At 38.8% G+C, this 21,672-nt stretch overlaps 1 protein-coding gene across 2 annotated transcripts in view; it reads right to left on the bottom strand.

The window, feature by feature from the left end:
- The window catches only part of LOC122796630 (leukocyte elastase inhibitor-like), a 238,703-nt gene that overhangs the window by 123,071 nt on the left and 93,960 nt on the right, over positions 1–21,672 (bottom strand). For both annotated transcript variants that reach the window (XM_044065254.1, XM_044065252.1), the window contains exon 4: positions 14,433–14,550. In XM_044065254.1, the coding sequence (XP_043921189.1) occupies positions 14,433–14,550 (118 nt within the window). The remainder of the gene's footprint in view (positions 1–14,432; positions 14,551–21,672) is intronic.

Genomic DNA, 21,672 nt, shown 5'->3' on the forward strand with positions numbered 1-21,672 from the left:
GGTATGCACATACCTCTTATTAGTTTATTATAAATACTGCTTATATTACTTTTATATTACTGTGCTTAATTTTTATAGTTTTTTGTTTTAATTTATTTATTAAAAATCGTTAATCAGGTTATCTTTACCAGGAAATGTCCACTTATAAAGGGTACTCACAGAGAAAAGCAAAGAGAAAGCAAATAACAAGAAACAATGGACAACAGTTTATTGTGGTACCTCATGGGCCAGATAATAAGTAGTCAAACACGACCAATAGGTTTTGATATAACAAACAAAAAGCAGGAGTTATGCCTTTTATCAGGCAAAGGAAAATATACAGAAATATAAACTATACCAAACTACAATTGTTTCACAGTCCTAATGTTCATGAGAGGCAGGGACATAATAAAATGACTTAAAATGTAAGTGATGAGGAGTATTTACTGGAGTAAACATTATCATACAAATAGCCCAGACAGTGTTACAGGGACTGTTTATTTAAGAAACCATACATCTAAATTCTTCAGGTTTGTTTATCTGGTTTCATTAGAAATTATTTCAGTTATCTGGAAAGTAGACTGAAGGGAATCTTGTTCCTCACTCTGGACAACAATCAAGGGATATGAAGAATGTTTTTGGTTGCTGTTCTATGCTTTCTACTAAATTCATGCCATGCAAAAAGCTTATCTGTTGCTGTGTTGTACTTTATATGTAAGAATGTATTAATAGAGTAATAACCCGTTCTCAAAGCTTAACCATTTTAGCAGCAATAAGAGAACACAGTGATGGGTTGATGAGTTAGGATTTATCACAAACTTGCCAATGCTTCTGTAAGTTCCTGGAGTTTGTCACTAGTGCCTTTGGAGAAATTTCTCAATACTTTAATACAAAAGAGAAGATCTGGTAATAGGAGGAAATGTGACTCTGATTCTAATGTCAAATACATGTTCTCTTAAAGGGATGCTCTAGTCACTCATGAAACTAAATTACTTTCAGCAATGCCTTTGTTCAATTGACCATTACTTTTATGTGATTATAGGGGTGATGGGTTTGCCACACATCTATCCTTGCTTAGTAACATAAACTAGACTTGTCTTTTTTTCATTAAAAATGAACTTGCTGTTTGAGATCAAATATAAAATTGAGAAAAACAGCCTCCAAATCCAGAGATTTTCTTGAGAGTGCACACAGTACAACAGTGTTAAGTCATCTACATACTGTATTAGCTGGAGGTTTACAGTATGCAGATGTGTTGTATGTGTAAAGGGGGAGAAGAGGAAAGAACCAAGTACAAACCCTTGAAATACTCTACAGTGGAATGTGTAACAATTTTACTAAACATTTTGTGATAACCCTGCTTGCCTTCTGTCTAATTGATTGTTACAGAATCACATTGTGTCATGTTACTACAGTTTGCAGACATGTCTTCTATGTCCACAGTCTGGGCCCAGCTAAGCACACAAGCATGAGGTAGCTTGTGGGCTAGGTGATCCTGCTGAAAATCACATGACCTGATACAACAGGAAATGTTACAGAGGAAGAGAAAGATCAGATGTTAAGTTGTCAATCTCGCCTTCATTCTTGCTGGATGGGTTCGGAGCCGATCCTCGGCTCCGACTTGGCACTTGCTAAGCTCGAGAGTCACTTTTACCAGCTCAAGGCAGCCCCATATCCCATGATGCAAGGTTGTAATTACCCAGATCTCATTTGCCGCTTCGCTAATGAGGTCATCTTTTTTACCAGCTCCTGGTAAGTGATTTAAATTATTCTCTTTGAGAAAAATTTAGATACCCCAGTACCCTAAATTTTATTCTTTATAACTGTTTAGTTTACCTTGTTCACTTAGCTCCATTCCCGTTACCTTTCCGTCCCCTTATTCATATCTTTATGTGTTTTAGGCCTTAGGCCTTACCCTCCCTCACAGTTCCTGTCAGGATTTTCTTCAGGTGTGTGGGTGTTGTTGTCACTGTTCTTAGTTTTATTAGTTCTGTTAATTTTTAGGTCTGATTGTTGTGTGTGTGTGTATTAGGACTCAGACATGTCCAAAGACACTAGGGTCTCAGGTTTCAAGAAGTGTGACTCGTGTTGTCAGAAGATGTCTCTGACAGACGGTCACACTTCTTGTATTTATTGACTGGGACCCCTACACCTGCAGGACTCCTGTGCTATTTGTCATTCTTTCAGCCAGAGAGTCCTGCAGGAACGTAGGAGTAAGTTGATCCTCAGGGGTCTTCTTAAGCCAGAGAGCTCCCCGGCTAAGGTTGGCTCCGGGAAGCCCTCCAAACCACCCAAGACCCAGACTTCGGTGTCCAAGTCTGTGGTCTTGGTTCCGACTCCGCCAGAGTCGACATCGGCTCCGTCTGGAGCCGATCCTTCCTTCTTGGAAGTTTCTGTACCGGCGCCGATCGGCACCGATACACTGGCTTCGGCACCTGTGTCGGCTCCAGCCGGAGCCGACACCCTAGTTTCAAAGCATGTTTTGGCTCCGGCTGGAGCCGAAACCTCTCTGTCTTCACTCAGAGCTGACAAGCTGTCGGCTCCAGCTGGAGCCGAAGGTTCGTCGGCTCCGATGGCTCCGTCGAAAAAGAGGTCTAGATCTCCTTCATTGGAGTCTATCCACTCGGCTCCAGCCTCCCCCTTGCTTTCGGAGCGGAGCCATCGGAGCCGATCATCAAGGTCTTCCAGGCTCTCAGACCATGACTTGGAGAGAGTGGCGAGTAGACTATTAAAATCACAGGCACTGGCCCAGATGCTCCATAGCCCGTCTCAACAGACGACCGCTATTCCACACCCTCCTGAAATTCCTCCTTCGACTCTCTTACAGAGTTTGGAGCCGGAGATTATTGGTACCGTGACTGTTGGTGCTTCGGAGCTGATACCACACCTTTCGGCTCCGTCGTCCTCGACTCCTATCTCCTCCTTGAGACCGTCCTTGGAGGGATCCGGTCATCGGGCTTCCCTGGTCGGTTCCGAGGGGGAGAGTGGCATCGGACCCTTGTCTGACCCCGTTCTCCCTCTCGGAGCTTCGGCCTTGGTGAGATCGGTGCCGACATCTGCTTCGGAGCCTTCCCTTTCGGTGGGGCCGGGGATCCCTATTTCTTCGGAGCAGGGTCTCTCGGCCCTCCCTGGGAGGGGAGCCTTCGAGGTGATGAGGAGTGTGCTAGCCCCTGAGCTTAATCAGCAGTCGGTTCCTTTAGCTCCTCCCTCTATGGTGCCTGTAGATGTCTCTTCCCACTCTCTTGCTCCCGGACCCAGAGATCCATCGCCCCAGGTTTCCCCATTGGGAAGAACTTCCTCTTCCGAGGTTTCTCCTGATCCTTCAGGAGAACCCCCGCATAAGAGGACCTGCAAGAGGAAGCACTCAGACTCCCCTGAGTCTACAACATCAGATACCGATTTAGATGAGTCGGAGGGGTCCCCAAGATCCCCGTCTGAGGATGTCTGCTTTTCAGACATCCTGGAACTCCTGAAACAGAGGGGGAACTGGCCCTCCATTAATCCCTCCGAGGATGAATCGGTATACCTGGAGGCTTTTGGATCTCGACCCTCCCCCTCCTGGGTGTCTCCACCTTTCGACCCCCTCATGGAGGTCATAGCTCGAAAGGCATGAGCATCTCCTGATTCGGTGGAACCAGTCCCCAGGAGGCCTTCAAAATTTATCACGGCCCCCACTGAAAAACAGTTTCTCACTAAAGGTGTCCCGGTTGATGCCATGGTGGTGGCTGCCGCCACCAAAAAGGAACTTGCAGATCCTTCCGTACCAGTCCATCCTCCTAACAAGGAGTCTAGGACAATGGACAGGTATGGCAAGCGGATGTTTTCCTCAGCGACCTTTGCTATGCGTTCGCTGAATTATTTATGTCACTTCACCTGTCTTCAAAGAGACATCCTCAAAGAATTGGGTGAAGTAGTACAGGATCCGTCAGCGGCAGGGGCTCAAGAAAAGATTGCCTCCGAGCTGGGAATCCTAAATTCCATAACCAACTCCTCCATGCGGCTCATTTCTTATGCAGCCGATGGGGCGAGTAGAGCTGCAGGCATAGGAGTGGCTGTCCGACGTCAGTCCTGGATGCGGCTCTGTAATTTTGCAGACCCTTTTAAGGCATCCTTCACGAACTCTCCCTTTGATGGGACAACATTGTTTGGCCCTCAGGTGAAGGACACTTTGACCAGGTGCGAGCAAGACGGCAAGACTCTTTCTGCCATAGGAGTCCGTTTCTCCACCCCTTCTAGACCTTATCCCAAAGGTCAGAAGGGAGGAAAATGTGGTTCCGAAAATCTCAAGGAGTCACGCCTGACGCACGTGGTCAGTTTACCCCCAGAGGCAGAGGGGATAATAACAACAGATGCCACCCTAGGGGCAGAGGGGGTCCACAGAACCAAGGCAGCAGAGAGCCTCTCTCTGACAAGCCTTTCCAACATCCCTGAGGTGCTGCCCGACTGCCCACCCTTGGAGGTAGTCGGGGGAAGATTATCACTGTACCCAGAAGCCTGGCCTTCCCTCTCTCAAGACAAATGGGTACAGTCGATCATATCCGAGGGTTACAAAATACCTTTCAAGAAAAGCCCCTTCCCTCAGAAAGGTTCCCTTCCAGACGTTCCACCCGGCCTAAGGGAAATTGCAAAGCTAGAGGTTTCAAAGCTTCTAGAGAAAACGGCCATCCAGCCTGTTCCTACAGATCATTTAGAATCCGGAATCTACTCAAGGTTCTTTTTGGTCCCCAAAAAGACGGGAGATTGGAGACCAATATTAGACCTCAGCAGGCTAAACAAGTCTGTCAAAAAGGCAAGATTTCGGATGGTCACACTTCAATCGATTTTGCCCTTTCTGGGCAAAAACAACTGGATGTGCTCCATAGACCTTCAGGATACGTGCTACCCTTAGACACTATTTGTGCAGCAGCCACTTGGGCCACTCCTCTTACCTTCGTTTCTCATTACAAATTGGATTTGGCCTCCAGGGACAGAGCAAGTTTTGGTTCCACAGTTCTCAAGAGTCTGTTCCATTGAGCCACCCAGGATAGAGGTGCTAGGGACGCGGTCCCATCCAGCAAGAATGAAGGTGAGATTGACAACTTAACATTTAGAAGTTATGTACCTACCATAACGTTCCATGTTAGTTGTCTTCTCTCACCTTCTTTCTTGCGTCCCTCCCTCCTGTCCCCCTAGCCCGGACAGACCTTGAACTTCCTATTTCTCTGGAAGATTGTTCTTCCTTGGACACCAGTTACTTCTGGACCTTAATTACCTGGTTTCCCCTTACAGCCTTCTTAGGTTAGTTGTTCTTCTTTCCTTGATGGAAAGTTTATAGGCAGTTTTTCCTCTAGATACCAAACGAGATCTGGGTAATTACCGCCTTGCATCATGGGATATGGGGCTGCCTTGAGCTGGTAAAAGTGACTCTCGAGCTTAGCAAGTGCCGAGTCGGAGCCGAGGATCGGCTCCGAACCCATCCAGCAAGAAAGAAGACGAGAGAAGACAACTAACATGGAACGTTATGGTAGGTACATAACTTCTAATTCTTTTAGCTAGGTGCTAACATGTGTGTACAGGCTATGATGTAACATTTGCTTCAGAATAACATTGTTAGGGAAAATATGCCTTTGGTTCTTTAGATTAATCCCTTTCAGAGGTTGATGTTTAGCAGGTCTGCATGGAAAGTAACTGGGCAAAATTAACCATGAAACAGGTGAGATTAAATGAGCTCATTAACAATCTTGTAAACCAACAGTAATAGTTACTTTAGTTCAGTCAGGTCAAATAATAATCCCTTGCCTGATTTGATTTTAATTCTAAAATCTGTTTTACTGGTTTTCCACTTACTTGAGAAGCACTGGTTCTCTTGATCAGTATTAAATGTTGGCCAACTCAGTTCTTTGTGTTAATTTAAAATAGATTAGCCCAGATCTTAATTGAGATTGCATAATGGCCATGAGACGTACTTGTGGTTACAACATATTCTAGGGCTACTACAGCACTTAATAAGCTACTACAGCACTTAATAAGAATTTGGAATAGAATTATAATAATGACATTTATGATAATAATATGATTTATTTATGATAATGATATGATTTATTTATGATAATGGCACCAACAGTTAGCAATACTTTGATGTCTGTCCTCTCTATGTCCCTTATCAATTGCACCAGCAGCTCAGGTAGTAGGGGGACATACAATATCAGTTTTAGATGGTAAAGAAAAAGAAACATTAATGGAGGACTCAGCCTTCCATATTAAAGGTAAGCTCAATTTGAAAGTTATTAGAGAGACACTCAGGAGTACATATTTACTCAAAACATTAAGTGCTTATAGGGCTGATGTCGTTTTTATAAATGTGATCCTGGCATACAGTGTGTGCTTTAAAACCATAACTTGGAATGTACAGGTATGCCTTTTCTTTGATTTTTACTTATTATATTTTGTACTTAAACATCTCTCATGAGCTACCTAGAGCCACTGAACATTTGTGATTTGTGCCCAGGGCAACAGACATCCCAACTGTCTGTGAGGCTGTGGTAAACCATAGAATCTAAAAGTAAGTGTTAACCACTTTGCAAATAGAACAGCTAAAACAGATGATGTGAAAAAATAGGGCAAATGACAAAGCTAACATTAAATGGGCTTTGACTGCAGTAAGTTAATATATTACAGTCTTTAGCTGCCACGTGCATCTTCTTAATTAAATACTAGTTCATATTGATTTATTTTATCAGTGGTCTTCCACACAATGCAGTTTTGCATTCATCAAATGTATATAAATGCAGCTTTTATATTTTATCTTTGTATGCCATAATCACAATTATTTTGCCCGATATGGTTACTTCTCTTTTTGTGACATTTCTGATATCCCACTAGTATATATAAAAATGAAGCCCCATCCTCTTATTGAGAATGTTGTTAAAGCATTTCCTCACCAACTCCACTACAAGCTTTCCTACTGCAGTAATTGGAGGGATCCAGATAGTTTCTCTATTTGTTTGATTTATACTACATGGATATAAACATATCAGGTTATACCATATACTTTGTGCCATCTTCAGTCTTGTCTGATCCTGCTTCACTTCCTGCATACATAATTTTGTTTACATTTTATGACCCATAATAAAAGAAGAAAATCATGGCACACAAAAATAAATTTTAACCTTCAAAATGCTTAAAATGCTCTTGCTAAACTTAACAGGGCCCTGATCAAATTAACCAGAGCCAGATATGAGGTAAAAAAAGTCATCCAGAGACAATAGATAACCACAAAGCCTTCTTTAACTATATTAGAAACCTCAGAAACAATTCCCAGCACTGTGCACAGCTACTAGTAAATTATAGCACATATTCAGACCCAGAGGACATAGTCAATTTACTAGCAGACACATTTAGGTCAAACATTCTATAGTCTTATATCACATACATGTATCAAATCTTCCAGTAATAAGTCCTCAAGGCACAACACAAAGCCAGGGAAATTAGTTCATGGTGCCAGATATCATCCTAGGCTGCCTACTGGTCAGGGAGAGACAGGACATGTCAGACCCCTTCATAAATTATTCAGTATCAGCCTGCAAAAGGGATTCATGCCAGATGATTGGAGAACTGCAACAGTCATCCCCTTGCTCAAAGGTTGGGCATCAATGGATCCAGATAATTATAGGCCTGTAAGCCTGAACAGCCTCATCTGGAATACTACGGAAAGAATCATTATGGAATTATTAAATAAGGATATGGGAAACCTACGAACTATTAGTCCAAACTGGTTTGGGTTTGTCAATGGCAGATCCTGTCTACTTAACCTTGTCAACTTTGAGAAGACTACCGAAATCAATGGATGAAGGCAGTTCAGTACACACTACCTATCTAGACCTTGTAAATGTGTTCAGTACCATCCCATGCTCAGGTACATCAATAAACACTCACAGATAAATAAATATCCTTAAGTAACTCATTGGATAGCAAACTGGCTCACAAATAGAAATCAGGAAATTAAGGTGGACATCTCTACTTCCTCCAAGAGACTTGCCACTAGCAGTGCACTCCCAATGTTCAGTCCTTGGGCTTTTCCTCGTTGGCATTCACTTCTCGGAATTCAAAGCAAGTATTAATGATTTATGGCTGAACAAGTCTGCAAATAATTATAAACTTGCTGCCACCATAAATTCCCCAGAGGACAACAAGATCCTCCAAGAGGGCCTTCCCCAAATAAAGAGCTTCTGTCAAAACCATAGACTATAACTAAATACCAAGAAATGTATAACAGAATCCTTCTGCAATATTTCTTGTAGCTATCTTGTTGATAACACACCCCAGAAAGTTAAGTCTGCAGTCAAGGATCTGAGAAGTCTACAACAAACTGTCATCTGCTCTCCATGTGTCAGAAGCATAGCTGGTTCAATTAACCATTCAGGTCCCATTTCTCTGCCCTACTTCCTTTAACATATTTTTTTTTTCTTTTAAATTGTAGCAAATAGTTGCTACAATTTATATCTGCCTGCATGGATCACTTCAGCACTCATGTTTTAGTTAAAAAAAAAAAAAAAAAAAAAAAAGAAAAAAAATTTCTTTTTAAATTGTAGCATACTGCTTGCCACAAAACAGCAAGCTGTTGCTATAGTTTAGGTCACACACATCACACATCAGCATGTATAATATGTGACTGCCTTTGAAGGGGTAGGAGTGAGCAGTGAGGAGGCGTACTATATATATGCATGACAGTATTCACTTGAAATACATGACTATGGCCACTTGAACCTCTGATTTCATCCCAATGTAACACCAAAGGGATGCACAGTGACTGTCTTTTTTTGTTAGGAGGCATAGGAAGACAGACAGTATTCCCAGATATTTATATATCCTCTAAAACATTTATATTGTTGGTTTATTGTGAGCTACTATTTTGTTAGCTTTGAATGTTAAGCCTTGGGCACAACTTATGTTTTCCTTATAAGAAAAAAAATAAGACTGAAATTCTTTTCTTACTTGTGATTTTTGCTCAGGCCAGACCCTGGATCAGAACATTAAGAAAATGCTCTAAAATGTACCTCAGACCATTTATAATCCTATGGCTTCACCCCCAAGTTAATTTAGTTGTTTCCTAAACAGTTATTACTGTGTTGTTTTGGCCACTTAAGTGTGTTGAAAGTGTTTTGGCCAGGTGAGGTGTGTTGAAAGGATGCAAGGAAAAGTAAAGTTGAAGATCAACACTGAAATTCTTTAATTAATCAGATTTTGTTCAAGCCATTACTGGATTAAAAAGCTCGTTAAAAATTAAATGCACTTCAGAGCACATAAAAAAGCCACAACTTCTTGAAATAGCTGAAAAGTAAAATTTCAGAAAAAGTAGAAAAAAGTAATGTGCATAAAGTTGAGAAAAACAGGAGGGAGTACTGGATGATGTGTGATGAAACAGTAGGTAGTGGGGTAATTCATGGAGTCCTTTGCCTAGAGTACAATTTCACCTAAGGCAGTAGGGTACATCACATAGCCCTTTGCCTATGGTACAATTTCACCTAAAGCTACTATATCATCACTGCAACTAAATGCCAGTCACTGTGAAGGTACCTATATGAGATGAACCAACATATTGTGTTACACAGGTCTATCATAAGGTAAGAACACTGTACCTCCAGTTCAGATTTTGTGTACTACTCCTAATACTCTGCAGCATGAGCTAAATTGTTACTTATGGACAGTGTCAGTTGCAGGGTGATAGAGAAGATGTGTCCAGGTGTCCCCCAACTAAACACTTGCTGGGGGGCCCAAAAATGCTAACATGGCCCTGGTTGTAGGAAAATTACTTGCTGCTGACCCTTTTCTCCAATAAATCCTATAAGTTCACTGTTTATTAATGTATCATAATACCTAACCATTAATAATGTCCTTTGATAGACACACACACACACACGTTCTAACACAAACTAACACAAACTCACTCTATACTGGTGGCTACAATATTTGATTTATAATACAGTTATTTGATATTTAATTGTGTAAATATTTCCTTGAAAAAGTGCATATATTCTTCTGTCCAAAAAACATATTGTATGGTGATCAGCGTTAGTTGTTTGAACCAGCTCTTTAGCACAGACAGATGGAGTTTTGGCTACAGCCTAGATAATTGAGATTCATCTAACAGCCAAGCAATGGTGATGTCAAATAAGACTGGCCAGGTGGCTCAACTACTCTGGGGAGCAGAAGACAATGATGTTGTCTTGCTGCAGGAGTACCATAAGAAAGAAAGAAAGAAAGAAAGAAAGAAAGAAAGAAAGAGAGAGAAAGAAAGAGAGAGAGAGAAAGAAAGAAAGAAAGAAAGAAAGAAAGAAAGAAAGAAAGAAAGAAAGAACTGCACTCCATACACAGTGGGACATGGGAGCCTATGCCGACCAAATAGTGCATATGTTCTAGTAGACCACAGTTGGAAGCATACAACAGGTCAACAGATATTTCCAAGCACAAGTTACTGGCACTAATTTGACAGTAATCAGGTCATCAGGATACCTGGGAATGTATTTTAGTATGTCTGCAGCTTAAGAAATCTAGACCCTGCTGTAAAGACACCTGTAAAGATTCCTGTAAACTTATACAGAGATACAGAATCCAGAAAACATTAAGGTTTTGCTGCTCTATGCTAGAAGCCATAATAAAAAACTCCACTCCCTATAAGCACTCTTTACTCTGGAAAAACACTGACATATGCATCATCACAGAAACTTGGATCAAAACCATTGAAAGTACTCCATCACTGCAGAGTTGCAATGCTTATCACACATTCAGGCCCACTCCATAGGAGGAAGGCACTAAAGGGGAGAGGGTCTCACTGTTAAAAAAAACACTTGATCTCCAGACTCATTAGACAAGATAATGAGCTATTGATATGCGTTTACAATGGTCTGTATCCTAGGAGACTTCAACTACCCCTGCATAAACTGGAAGACTTACCATTCAACAAGTATGGCCATAGATTTCTGGATTTCATTAATAGAGACCCTCTCCAACAGTTAGATTGCACCCCAACTAGGGACAATAAAATCCTGGACGTGATCCTTACCAATATGGGGCAGCTTTGTTCCCCACTATTTGTAACTTCTCCCCTGCCCCCTAGTCAAATCAGACCATAAATCAACCACATTTACCATAAGACTGAAGCCTGAAGTATCGTCCACTTCTTTGGTATTCAGAGATTATGTGAAGGCTGCTCTACAAAAACTGAGTGATTACCTGGCTAAATTCAAACACCCCTTCCATTTTAATGATCGCACTGCTTATGCAAAATTTTTCTCTGGAAAATTATATGGACATGTAAGTAGCTGCACAGACACATCTGCCCCCCCCCCCCATCAGAAATAAATACAATGCCAAATCCAAAAATAAACCTCCATGGTGGAACCAAAATATGAGCAAGCTCTAGAGTAAAAGAAACATACTTATTGTATACTAAAATAAATCTAACTCTCAAGATGCCAAAAATGTTCTTGGTAAACTAATCATGGAACTCCAGACTGTAATCAAATCAATCGAAGTGAGATATGAGGTAAAAATAGTCACACCAGTGACGGATAACCACAAAGGCCTTCTTTAATTATGGTAAAAATGTTAGAAAAAATACCCAGCCCTGTGCAAAGCTAATAGTAAATGATATCACATATGTAGACCCAGAGGATATAGCCAATCTAATAGTGAACAAATTTAGCTCAAACGTCAACTCCTCCCCCTCCAACAATATTCTCAGATCACATACCCAGTCTTACATCCCCACCCCCTCAAATCCCCCCAAAACAAGCTCTCAGTGTACTATCTATGGCCAATGACAATAGAACTATGGGGCCAGATAACATACCAGGTTGCCTATTGGTCAGCCTGAAACATGACTTGACTGATCCTCTACGGAAGCTATACCATATCATGCTCAAAGCAGACTTTATGTTGGATGAGTGGAGGACAGCAACAGTCATTCCCTTACACAAAGTTAGGACTTCAACAAACTCAGGTAATAATAGACCCATAAGCCTGATTGGTGTCATCTGTAAAGCTATGGAAGGAATCATTATGGAATTAATATACAAGGACATAGGTAGCCTGCAGACTCTTGACCAAACCCAGATGAAATTTGTCAAGGGCAGGTCCTGTCTGCTTCAGTTGGGACTACTTCAAAAAAGTTGCTGAAGCAATAGATGGGAAAACAGGTCACACTGCATATCTAGACCTAGTAAAGGCATTCAGTACCATCACACACACAGATATCATAGATAAACTCTCCTAGCTAAATGTCAATTCCCATGTAACTTATTAGGTAGCAAATTGTCTCAAAAATAGAATCCAGGAAGTTTAGAGTCAGCAGCTCTACCTCCTCTAAAAGACCTGTCACTAGCAGTGTACCCCTGGGTTCAATCCTTGGTTCACTCCTTTTTGGCATTTACTTCACAGAGGTCAAAGTTAATATTAATAATTTGTGGCTGAACAAGTATGCAGTTGACTGCAAACTTGGTGCCACCATAAACTCCTCAGTGGACACCAAGATCGTCTAAGAAGACATGCTCCAAACAAATAGCTGGTGTCAAAACCGTGGACTAAAACTAAATGCTAAGAAGTTGTATAATTATAACATTCATGGTCTAAAACTAAATGCTAAGAAGTTGTATAATCATAACATTTAGCAAGCATAACCCTACTTTTAACTATTACATTGACAGCCTTGATAGCACACCCCTGCAAACTGACACTGAACTGTCCTTTGATAACCAAATATCCACTGTTGTAAGGAAAAGCTTTTTCAACACAGAGTTTATATCTAAAGGTATTGCATCTAGATCCTGTTTTACTGTACTCAGCCCTCATTAGACCAGTAACTGAGTATAATGCACCTTTCAGTAAGTACCTATCTAAACACTTGTCACAAATGGAATAAATACAATGCCTTCTCACCAAAACCATCAAGGACCTAAATTGAAGAAATTTTTCAGACTACCCCAAAGCCTTGTCCATCTCCTTAGTATCTTACAGGATATGAAGAGCAGCTTCTACATTGCATATTGAGCTTCAATAGACCCTATTCTGTCAATCCTATTACACATTTGCAAGTCCAGTGGTGTCATAAAATCTATCTCAAGGGATCTCAATCTCTTTTGCAAATTAAATTGAACATGTTGGACAGAAAGCTTTGTATCACAGAGAATACCGTGTCTATGGACCCTTCTTCCACTCCACATAAAGGGAAAGTATTTTCCTACTCTATTCAAATGTAATTTGGATGAATGAGTACATAACTACAAATTTACCCCCAGTTTAGCACTTTTGTCCCTCATGGATAGGGGAAACATGTAAATGTCCCAACATAACATTGTTCGGCCCATCTCTGGCTTATCTGTATGCAAAATATAAAGGCTAAACCCAGGTCCAGACAGAATAAGGTGAGTCTAGTTATGTCAGTATTGACATGTTCATGACACTGCATATAAATGGCCAAAAATCGAATAGAAAGTTAACAATAAGACTATACAAAACAGTTAATTAAGATGCAATAATGTACATTCAGCAATCTAAGTTGCCTTTATCCTCTTTTCCTTTCACACAGAATTGCTTATACACAATATTAATTACCAAAGCCTTTTAAATGTAAAATGTAACCAAAATTAATGTACAGTATTGTCTTTACCAAAATCATATGTCAGCTTCAAAGAGCTGTAGTCTTATGATACATAAACACCAGATGCACATTGTACATGTCACATGTAGAGCTATGTTTCATGGTTGAAAGATGGAGCTAAGAGACCAAAGTAATCCACACGTCCAGCACTCCAACAATGTCACTTATATTACATCTTTCTGGTGCTACCACTTCTGTCTTATCCATTCATATGCTTTATTTACTTACATATTGTGACTGCAAGGTTCTCCCTTGACTGTGATGTATGTATTACAATCGATACTGTCCTAAACTTGTTGCATACTACAGTTTGACTCCCCAGTGTCTTTTCACTCTTTCTGTATCTCACTTGCATTCTTCCTCTCCAATACAAGTCCCTGTGTACAGCCATGATCATTTTGTGATAATACCACAAAATCTCCAGTATACTTTTCTGTTAAGTTTATCCTGCCTTAACAAATCACAAGTTTTGACACTGCACACTTTAGTGGATGCAGATTTAATTTATTTAGTCAAAGTCTTACTACCAGCATCCATTTCCCTGTGTTTACTATACTCCACATTTTCTTAAATAAGAGATGAAAATCCCTCCATGTTACACACACCATCAAAATTATGTGCACATATAGCGATTTCTAAACCTGCAGCAGGTAGAAAGTCCTGGCAAAATCAGCAATTCTATTAACTAGATTGAATTAGAATCAAGAGGTGGAAAAAGGAATGCACCCTCCCAAACAACAGTTTGGATAACCCTTACAAGGCTTTCATGTATAAAGTAAAAATAATAAAAATATATATTCTAAAAGAAAAGCTTCACCTGCAGTTTGATTTTCTACCCAAGCATTGATTTCATTTCTGACTTTCTCGCTATTGTGCCGAAAATCCACTGGAGATAATTCTGCTTGATAAACCTTCTTGGTATGCTCCATGAATGCCTGCAATCAGTGCAAATGTAACATTACTAAGATGCAGCTTATTAAAAAATATTAATATCCCTGAAAGAAAAATGAACTTTATAATGTTCCTGTGAGAAATGCATGCACAATTACTGCATCTTTCTGAAAAAGTGTTAAGATATTGACTTCATTTCAGTGTGTGCTTATAGCAAAAATATTTTCATACATCAACTACCAAACAAAATAATCATAACACAGGAATAAGATCATTTGGTATAGCAAACGAATATTCATACAAAAGATGGATATCTACAACACCCAGGATTAGCTGTAAGTTATAATATCTTAGTTCATCTGAATAACAAAAGACTAGATACAGTCTGGGGAGTAATGAATGTTTTAAGCAACCAATGATGCTTGCCAGGCTGGGCATTATTGGGAAAATAACAGACTTCCGAGAAGTATTGTGAGGCCTAATGCTTGCTAAGAGGTCAATAATTTCCCCTATAATACACACCCTTGAGGGCATCATTTCAGTTAGATAACTGGCTAGTTGTTAAAGAGTTTCAATTTCATTTTTTTTTAGTATATATTTTTTTTCACATTTTTTTATGTAAAACAGCTCCTCTACCTAATGTTTCAAAGTTGCTGTAGCATATGCAATTGTTTTTGGAGTTAGTGTTTTGCACCAAAAATATTAAGTTACAATAAGTATTTAACACATACGTGCATGCACGCACAAACACACATGCATGCGCGCGCATGCCCAGTAATTAATACCAAGACTAACAATTTTTTCAACAACATAGGAGTCGTCGTAACTACATTGGTTCTCAAAAAAAAATAACAGACAAATGTACACTAGTTTACAAGAAAATATTATAATCCTAAAAAATTCTAGAACACTATTCACAAGCTTCTGAAACCAGGTCTAAGCATCCAACCTATCACGTGTGCAGAAACATCAAACATGCAAATATCTTTAAACTTCAATAAACATTTTTTATTCAAGCTGCAGCATCCCTGAATAGTAGTAATGGCAATAATATCCTTCACCCTCCTCTGTCACATTCAAAGACTAACACTTCATTCTCTTTTAAATTCATACCAATTTCTACTATCAAAAATATATCCTTAAACTAAAACCAACTAGCCTAATAGTTAATAATCTACCAAATGAATACATAAAGATTGCAGCTGATGCCCTAGTATGCCCCATCTCCATCCTAACAAATAAATATCTGCAGGAAGCCTATGTATCAAAATGTTAGAAGCAATCTTGCATCACACCTGTTCATAAGGGAGGCCGCTAAACAGACTTAAACTATAGACCCACTGCCATATTCCTTCCTTTATCTAAAATTCTTGAAAAATGCATCCACAACCAACTCTTTTAATGCCTCCTTGACAACAACCTGCTATCCCAACACAACATGGATTCTATCCTTGTTACAATACAAGCATGACACTATTATCAATTCTTAATACCATCAACTTTCATGAGAGCAAAGGTAACCTCATCTCAGTGCTTTTCCTTGATCTATCTAAAGCATATAATACTGTGTCTCATCTGAATCTTCCATAAAAACTTAGGCACCTTACATTCTCTAGTACTATCACTGCTTGGTTCATAAATTTACTAAGCAATAAGTTTCAATCAGTGAAATGGAATGGACCAAACTCCATTTTTTCCTACCACTGCCTGTAGGTGGTGCTCAAGTTTCTACATTGACCCTCTCTTATTAAATATGTTTGTTAACAATCTCTCAAAAACCACTAAACATGCTTCAATAATTCAATATGTTGAGGACTCCATCCTGATCTGTTTACCCTGAAATTTGACTGATCTCCAAAAAATAACTCCGGAATCCTTCTCCTCAGTAGAATCCTAACTTAAAAACTATCACCTATTTTTGAATCATAAAACAACTAATGTTGTTTACACCTAATAACTGCTCTGAAAATAAAACTTTTTCACAGTTACATCAATTAACAAAACTAAAACAGAGTTAGTTACCAATGCTAAACTTCTGGGAGTCACTATAGATGAGAACATAGAATATGACCTTCTTTTCAAAATACTATTAAAAAAAACATCAGAAACTTGGTCTACTGTATACTGCCATACCCTTTCTTACTAACATTACTAGGAAAATCACTGTTTCTACTCACCTTCTTCCAACATTTCTTTGTGCCACTCTAGGTCTCAGTAACTTAAAAGTCACACTACTGTTTAAATTAGAGCAATACTACAACAAAACTGCAAAATGTGCAGCTAATACATCTGTGAAGATTGGGGAAAGATGGGCGAAGGCTGCCAGCCTAGTCAAATAGAATTTGATACATAATTCTATCATTTGTATAAATAAATGTAAAATACAGACTTGTGTTCTTAAATGAAAGAAAACACTGTAAAATGTGAACTTCAAGATTGTTGCAACATTGCCATCTGCTGTAAGGAAAACCAAGCCAAGCATTTCAAATGTTCTTTGAAGTTACAATTATCTAAAAAGTGGTGCTGAAGCGGCTGGCTGAACACATTCTTTCTATTGTCTTAACTTAAGGAATAATTGTTAGAGTATACATGTGAAATATCTTTTATTATACCATGACCCCCCATTAATATTCCAAAACGTGCACGCTGATTGGTCAGCGTGCATGTTGTAAATTGACTTATACTAATGGAAAAAGGTCCGGTCGCCCGGACTTTTTCCATTAGTATAAGTCTTTTTTACAACACTGTCTCGCTATGTTAAACTCGCCCTCGTGACCAAACCATGCCAACTGTGGGTAAATACAGCATTACCCACACCCAGGCGTGGGTTATTGCTATATTGTTGTAGTTTCCTGAGCAGGTATTAGATTGCTAAATAATGCAGTTTGTGGCCTGGAAACTCCAGAATAAGTGTCAAAATGATGTAATGTGAATACTGGGAAAACCTAAGTGTCAAAATGATGTAATTTGGGAGGGCCTTAGCTGAGCTGTTTGTTAGTGTTTTAAAAACTATTATTCAGTGAGAGACTGAAAGCATTTTGTCTTGGACCATCAACCCCAGCAGTGCTTATGTTCTTTATGTATGTAAGTAAGATTATAGCACTGTGTTTTCTCTTAAGAATAGCTAAAGATTAGAAAGTTAGATTAAGTGTTTTTCTTTGACATCAGACCTGTCCTACTGTATTATTTTAAGTTTCTGTGTGATCTCTGAACTCTAAGATATCTCTTTGGTGTAGTAGTATTGTCTTGTGTTTTAATTATTTATTATTAAATATTTTAAAAACCTTTACCTGTGGCTGGTTTGTGTAGAGAAGTAGGCTCTAGAGTACATTGCATATGTATAGAGTTCATAGTAATACGCCACTCTAATAGGCCTTAGACTGAATAGTCACATTACCAATTGGATAATATTGCACAGTAATAATTGGACACCCTTTCAAGGGCCTTTGGGTAGCTGATAATTGTTAGCTGGTGGTGGCAGGAATTACTACCGTATAGTCTGGGTAAAGGGGCACAGCTGGAAAATATGTAGTAGCCTTTCCCAGGAGTGTCTGTGAAGTTGTATAAATACTTATCTCAAAGTGTGGGTGAGTGTCAGCTACCTGGGCAGGGACATAGAGCACTGGTTGGACAGAGAGAATACTGGAGGTTAGCTTGCCAGCTAGGCTGATATCTGGACCCTATAGTTGTGCCAGTGGGGAGTCTTATTGGGGACCTGGAGAGAAAGGGATCAACCAGCCCCAGAATGACTGTGATCTCTGTGTGCACTTAAGGGAAATTGTATTCTACTGTGTGTATTAGTTATCCTTTCCTCTTCTGTGACACGACCTCCCAGGTGTTAGTGGTGAGGATTAAGGCTCCTTGAGTGCTGGGCCAGGGCACGGGCGTCACAAAATCTACCAAAACTAATCACTGCATAGCCTTGAAATTCCTCAAATAGTTGGAACTATATAACCATCTTAACTTCTCCTATCTAAAATTGCTCACAATTTACTGTATTTTCCTGAAAGGTTCCTCTCATTAATGGACCTGCAGTATAGCACAAGTAGACACCTATGGTCTCTAGATAAATGCCTTTTCGCTACAACAAAGGCCCATAATGCAGCTAGCAATACTTTATACTCTAGCTTTGTATCCAAAGCTTGGAACTTGGCATACGTTAAACAACAATCTAATTCACACATGCTTAAAACTTGTTTAAAGCAGTATCTTAGAAACACCTGGCTTTGCTCCTTCACTGTTGCCCCAGGATAGACCCTTATCACAAAGGCTCCTATCTTTCAATCAGTTCTTATTTTTCTAGTATTAGCTCTAAAAGGCCTGTAGAACTAATATCACCTGCTGCTGACAATGTGACATAAAAATCACATTACTCCTTTCAAAATTCTCTCTCTTTTGCTATACACCACCTTTTGCTACTTCTTGACCCCATTCCCAACTCCTTTTCTATCTTTATTTTTTCTCTTTTTTTTCTTTCTTATTATTCCTTTCCATATTACATTAACTCCACTTCTTTTAGACAATAAAATTTTATAAGTTTAGACTGACTTTACTTCTTTACTTATACTATGGTGTACTATTATAATTAAGTGCATCATATATATCATTTCCATTCTGCCATTCATTATTTTGTATATGTTATTTGTACCATATACCAGTTGTATTTATTTTATTAAATTGTTACTCTTCTTTGAAGCTTTCCCCCCAGGCCACTGTTGAACATAGGTTAACTTGTGCTCAGTCAGATCTACACAGTAAACACAAAGAAATAAATAAACAAGCAAACAAATAAATAGACAATTTGTTGACCGTGTACAGCTGAGATGTTTCAAAGTGATCAAATTAATGAAAAAAAAAATGTATGCAGTGCAAGGGATTGCACTCCCATCCCCCCATGCTTCTCAGCTGTCCTTGATTTTGTAGAATGTTTCTGATTTTGGCATACATTCTTGCTCTGTCTTCAAAAATCTTTTATTTTCTGGTAAATCAATAAGGATTGCAGTCAATTAATAAATCAAAACATTATGGCTTCATAATTTTCATTGTTTGTGCTGCAGAAAGCCTCTTGCTCTACTTGTGAGTACTGAAGGGCAAAGACTTTCCGAGATGTGCAATCTCATCTTTGCTTACTCCCTCTATGACACACAAATACACACACACACACACACACACACACACACACACACACACACACACACACACGTTTGTGTGCATGCAGACTTAATTACCTTTTGTTTATTTTTTCATTTTGCTAAATGAAGCGAGAGGAAAGTAAAAGGGTAAGGCATTGTAACTGCTCCTGCAGTCATTTTGGTGGTTGACTTTTTTATTACTGTATTTATTTATTTTTATTTACTTTTTATCCCACACTGGCTAAACTTCAAAGCCAAGCTAAACAAGCATAAAAACTGATGACCATTTGCTTATATTATATTAGATAGTTATCAATCAAGTTTACATGTTCATGTGATACTGTGATACTTATGTCGTTATTATATGCAGCACTGATTCACACTGGGCAAAATTAAAAAAAAAAACAAATAATTAATTGTAACAAATGCATGCATTGGCCCCCTGGATTGGCATAGCTGAGGCTTTGTTACATCTGCAACTAACACCATTGTAACTCTTCAGTTTATGTACATGGAAATGCAGTGACCAGCTTCAGTGATAAGGTCTTAAATTTAAATAATTGAATACAACATTTGATTTAATGAAGCTGAATAGTAAAGTACAAGAAGGATGCAACATAGGCATAATAGTAGCACAGTGAAATAAGGCATAATATCATGATAAGTTGCATCTTTTAGACATTGGTAAAATTTCTTACAATAAATACCAAACTGCATGACAAGAAGTGTTCTTTCCAAAATAGTTAACAGGAATTTAATAACAAATATAAAGAACTACTTTTAAATTGGTAGATGCTGAAACTACATGATTATGTTATTAAAATATCTGTAACAGTGAACATATAAATTGGGAGCCAGACAAGTAAGTGACAGCAATTTGTCCGATTGATAATACCACTGGACAATTTTGCTGAAAACCACTTTCAGTGAACATGGAATATGGCCTTTTCCCTACTATTGTGCAGTCAAGGAATTGTTATATCTCTCTATTTTATATATATATGTGTATATATATCTATATATATCTATCTATATATATGTATATGTATATATATATATATATATATATATATGTATATATATATATATATATGTGTATATGTATATGTGTATATATATATGTATATATATATATATATATATATATATATATACACACACATATATACATACATATTTATACATGCGCACGCGTATGTGTGTGTGTGTGTGTGTGTGTGTGTGTGTGTGTGTGTGTGTGTGTGTGTGTGTGTGTGTGTGTGTGTGTGCGCGTGTGTATATCTATATATATATATATATATATATATATATATATATATATATATATGGATCCTATTCATTTAGTCGAATTACATTTGGTCGAAAATGATTTCAGTCAGCAGACTTCACTGAAAGCTCATTTGGTCGAATTTTATTTAGTCAAAAATGAAATATAGCCCCCGCCCCACTGAAGTGCGACCCTGGAGTGAGAATATTAAGTAAGGGGGGTGTGGGGGGTGCAGCCTCCCACATTTTGCAAATACTTTTTACTGAAAATATATATATTAACATATTTTAAATGGATACACATTCATATAACAGTAAATACAGTACAATATGTGGGGGGCTACACCCCCCATTATGGGGGGCTGTGCCCCAACAACACCCTTACTAAATATTCTCACTCCAGGGTTGCACTGCAGTGGGGCAGGGGCTATATTTCATTTTCAACTAAATGAAATTCGATCAAATGAGTTTCTGTGAAATGAGCTTTCAGTGAAGTGTGCTGCCTGAAATAATTTTCGACCAAATGTGAGTTGACCCATAAATATATATATATATATATATATATATATATATATATATATATTACTATATACTACTGCAACTGCGGTGGTGGTGCTGCGGAAGCATTGTCGCCTCATAACAAGACGTTGTCCCGTTCGATTCTCAGCTAGAGCGTCTTCTGTGTGGAGGCATACATGAATGGGGCGTGCCTTCGTTGAAGGTTTTGTGTCGGGGCTGGTAACCCAGTATGTAAAAATCCACTACCAA

This window comes from Protopterus annectens, chromosome 3.part0 (genome assembly GCF_019279795.1).
Source record: "Protopterus annectens isolate FY-2018-M chromosome 3.part0, PAN1.0, whole genome shotgun sequence".
Taxonomy (NCBI): Eukaryota; Metazoa; Chordata; order Ceratodontiformes; family Protopteridae; genus Protopterus; species Protopterus annectens.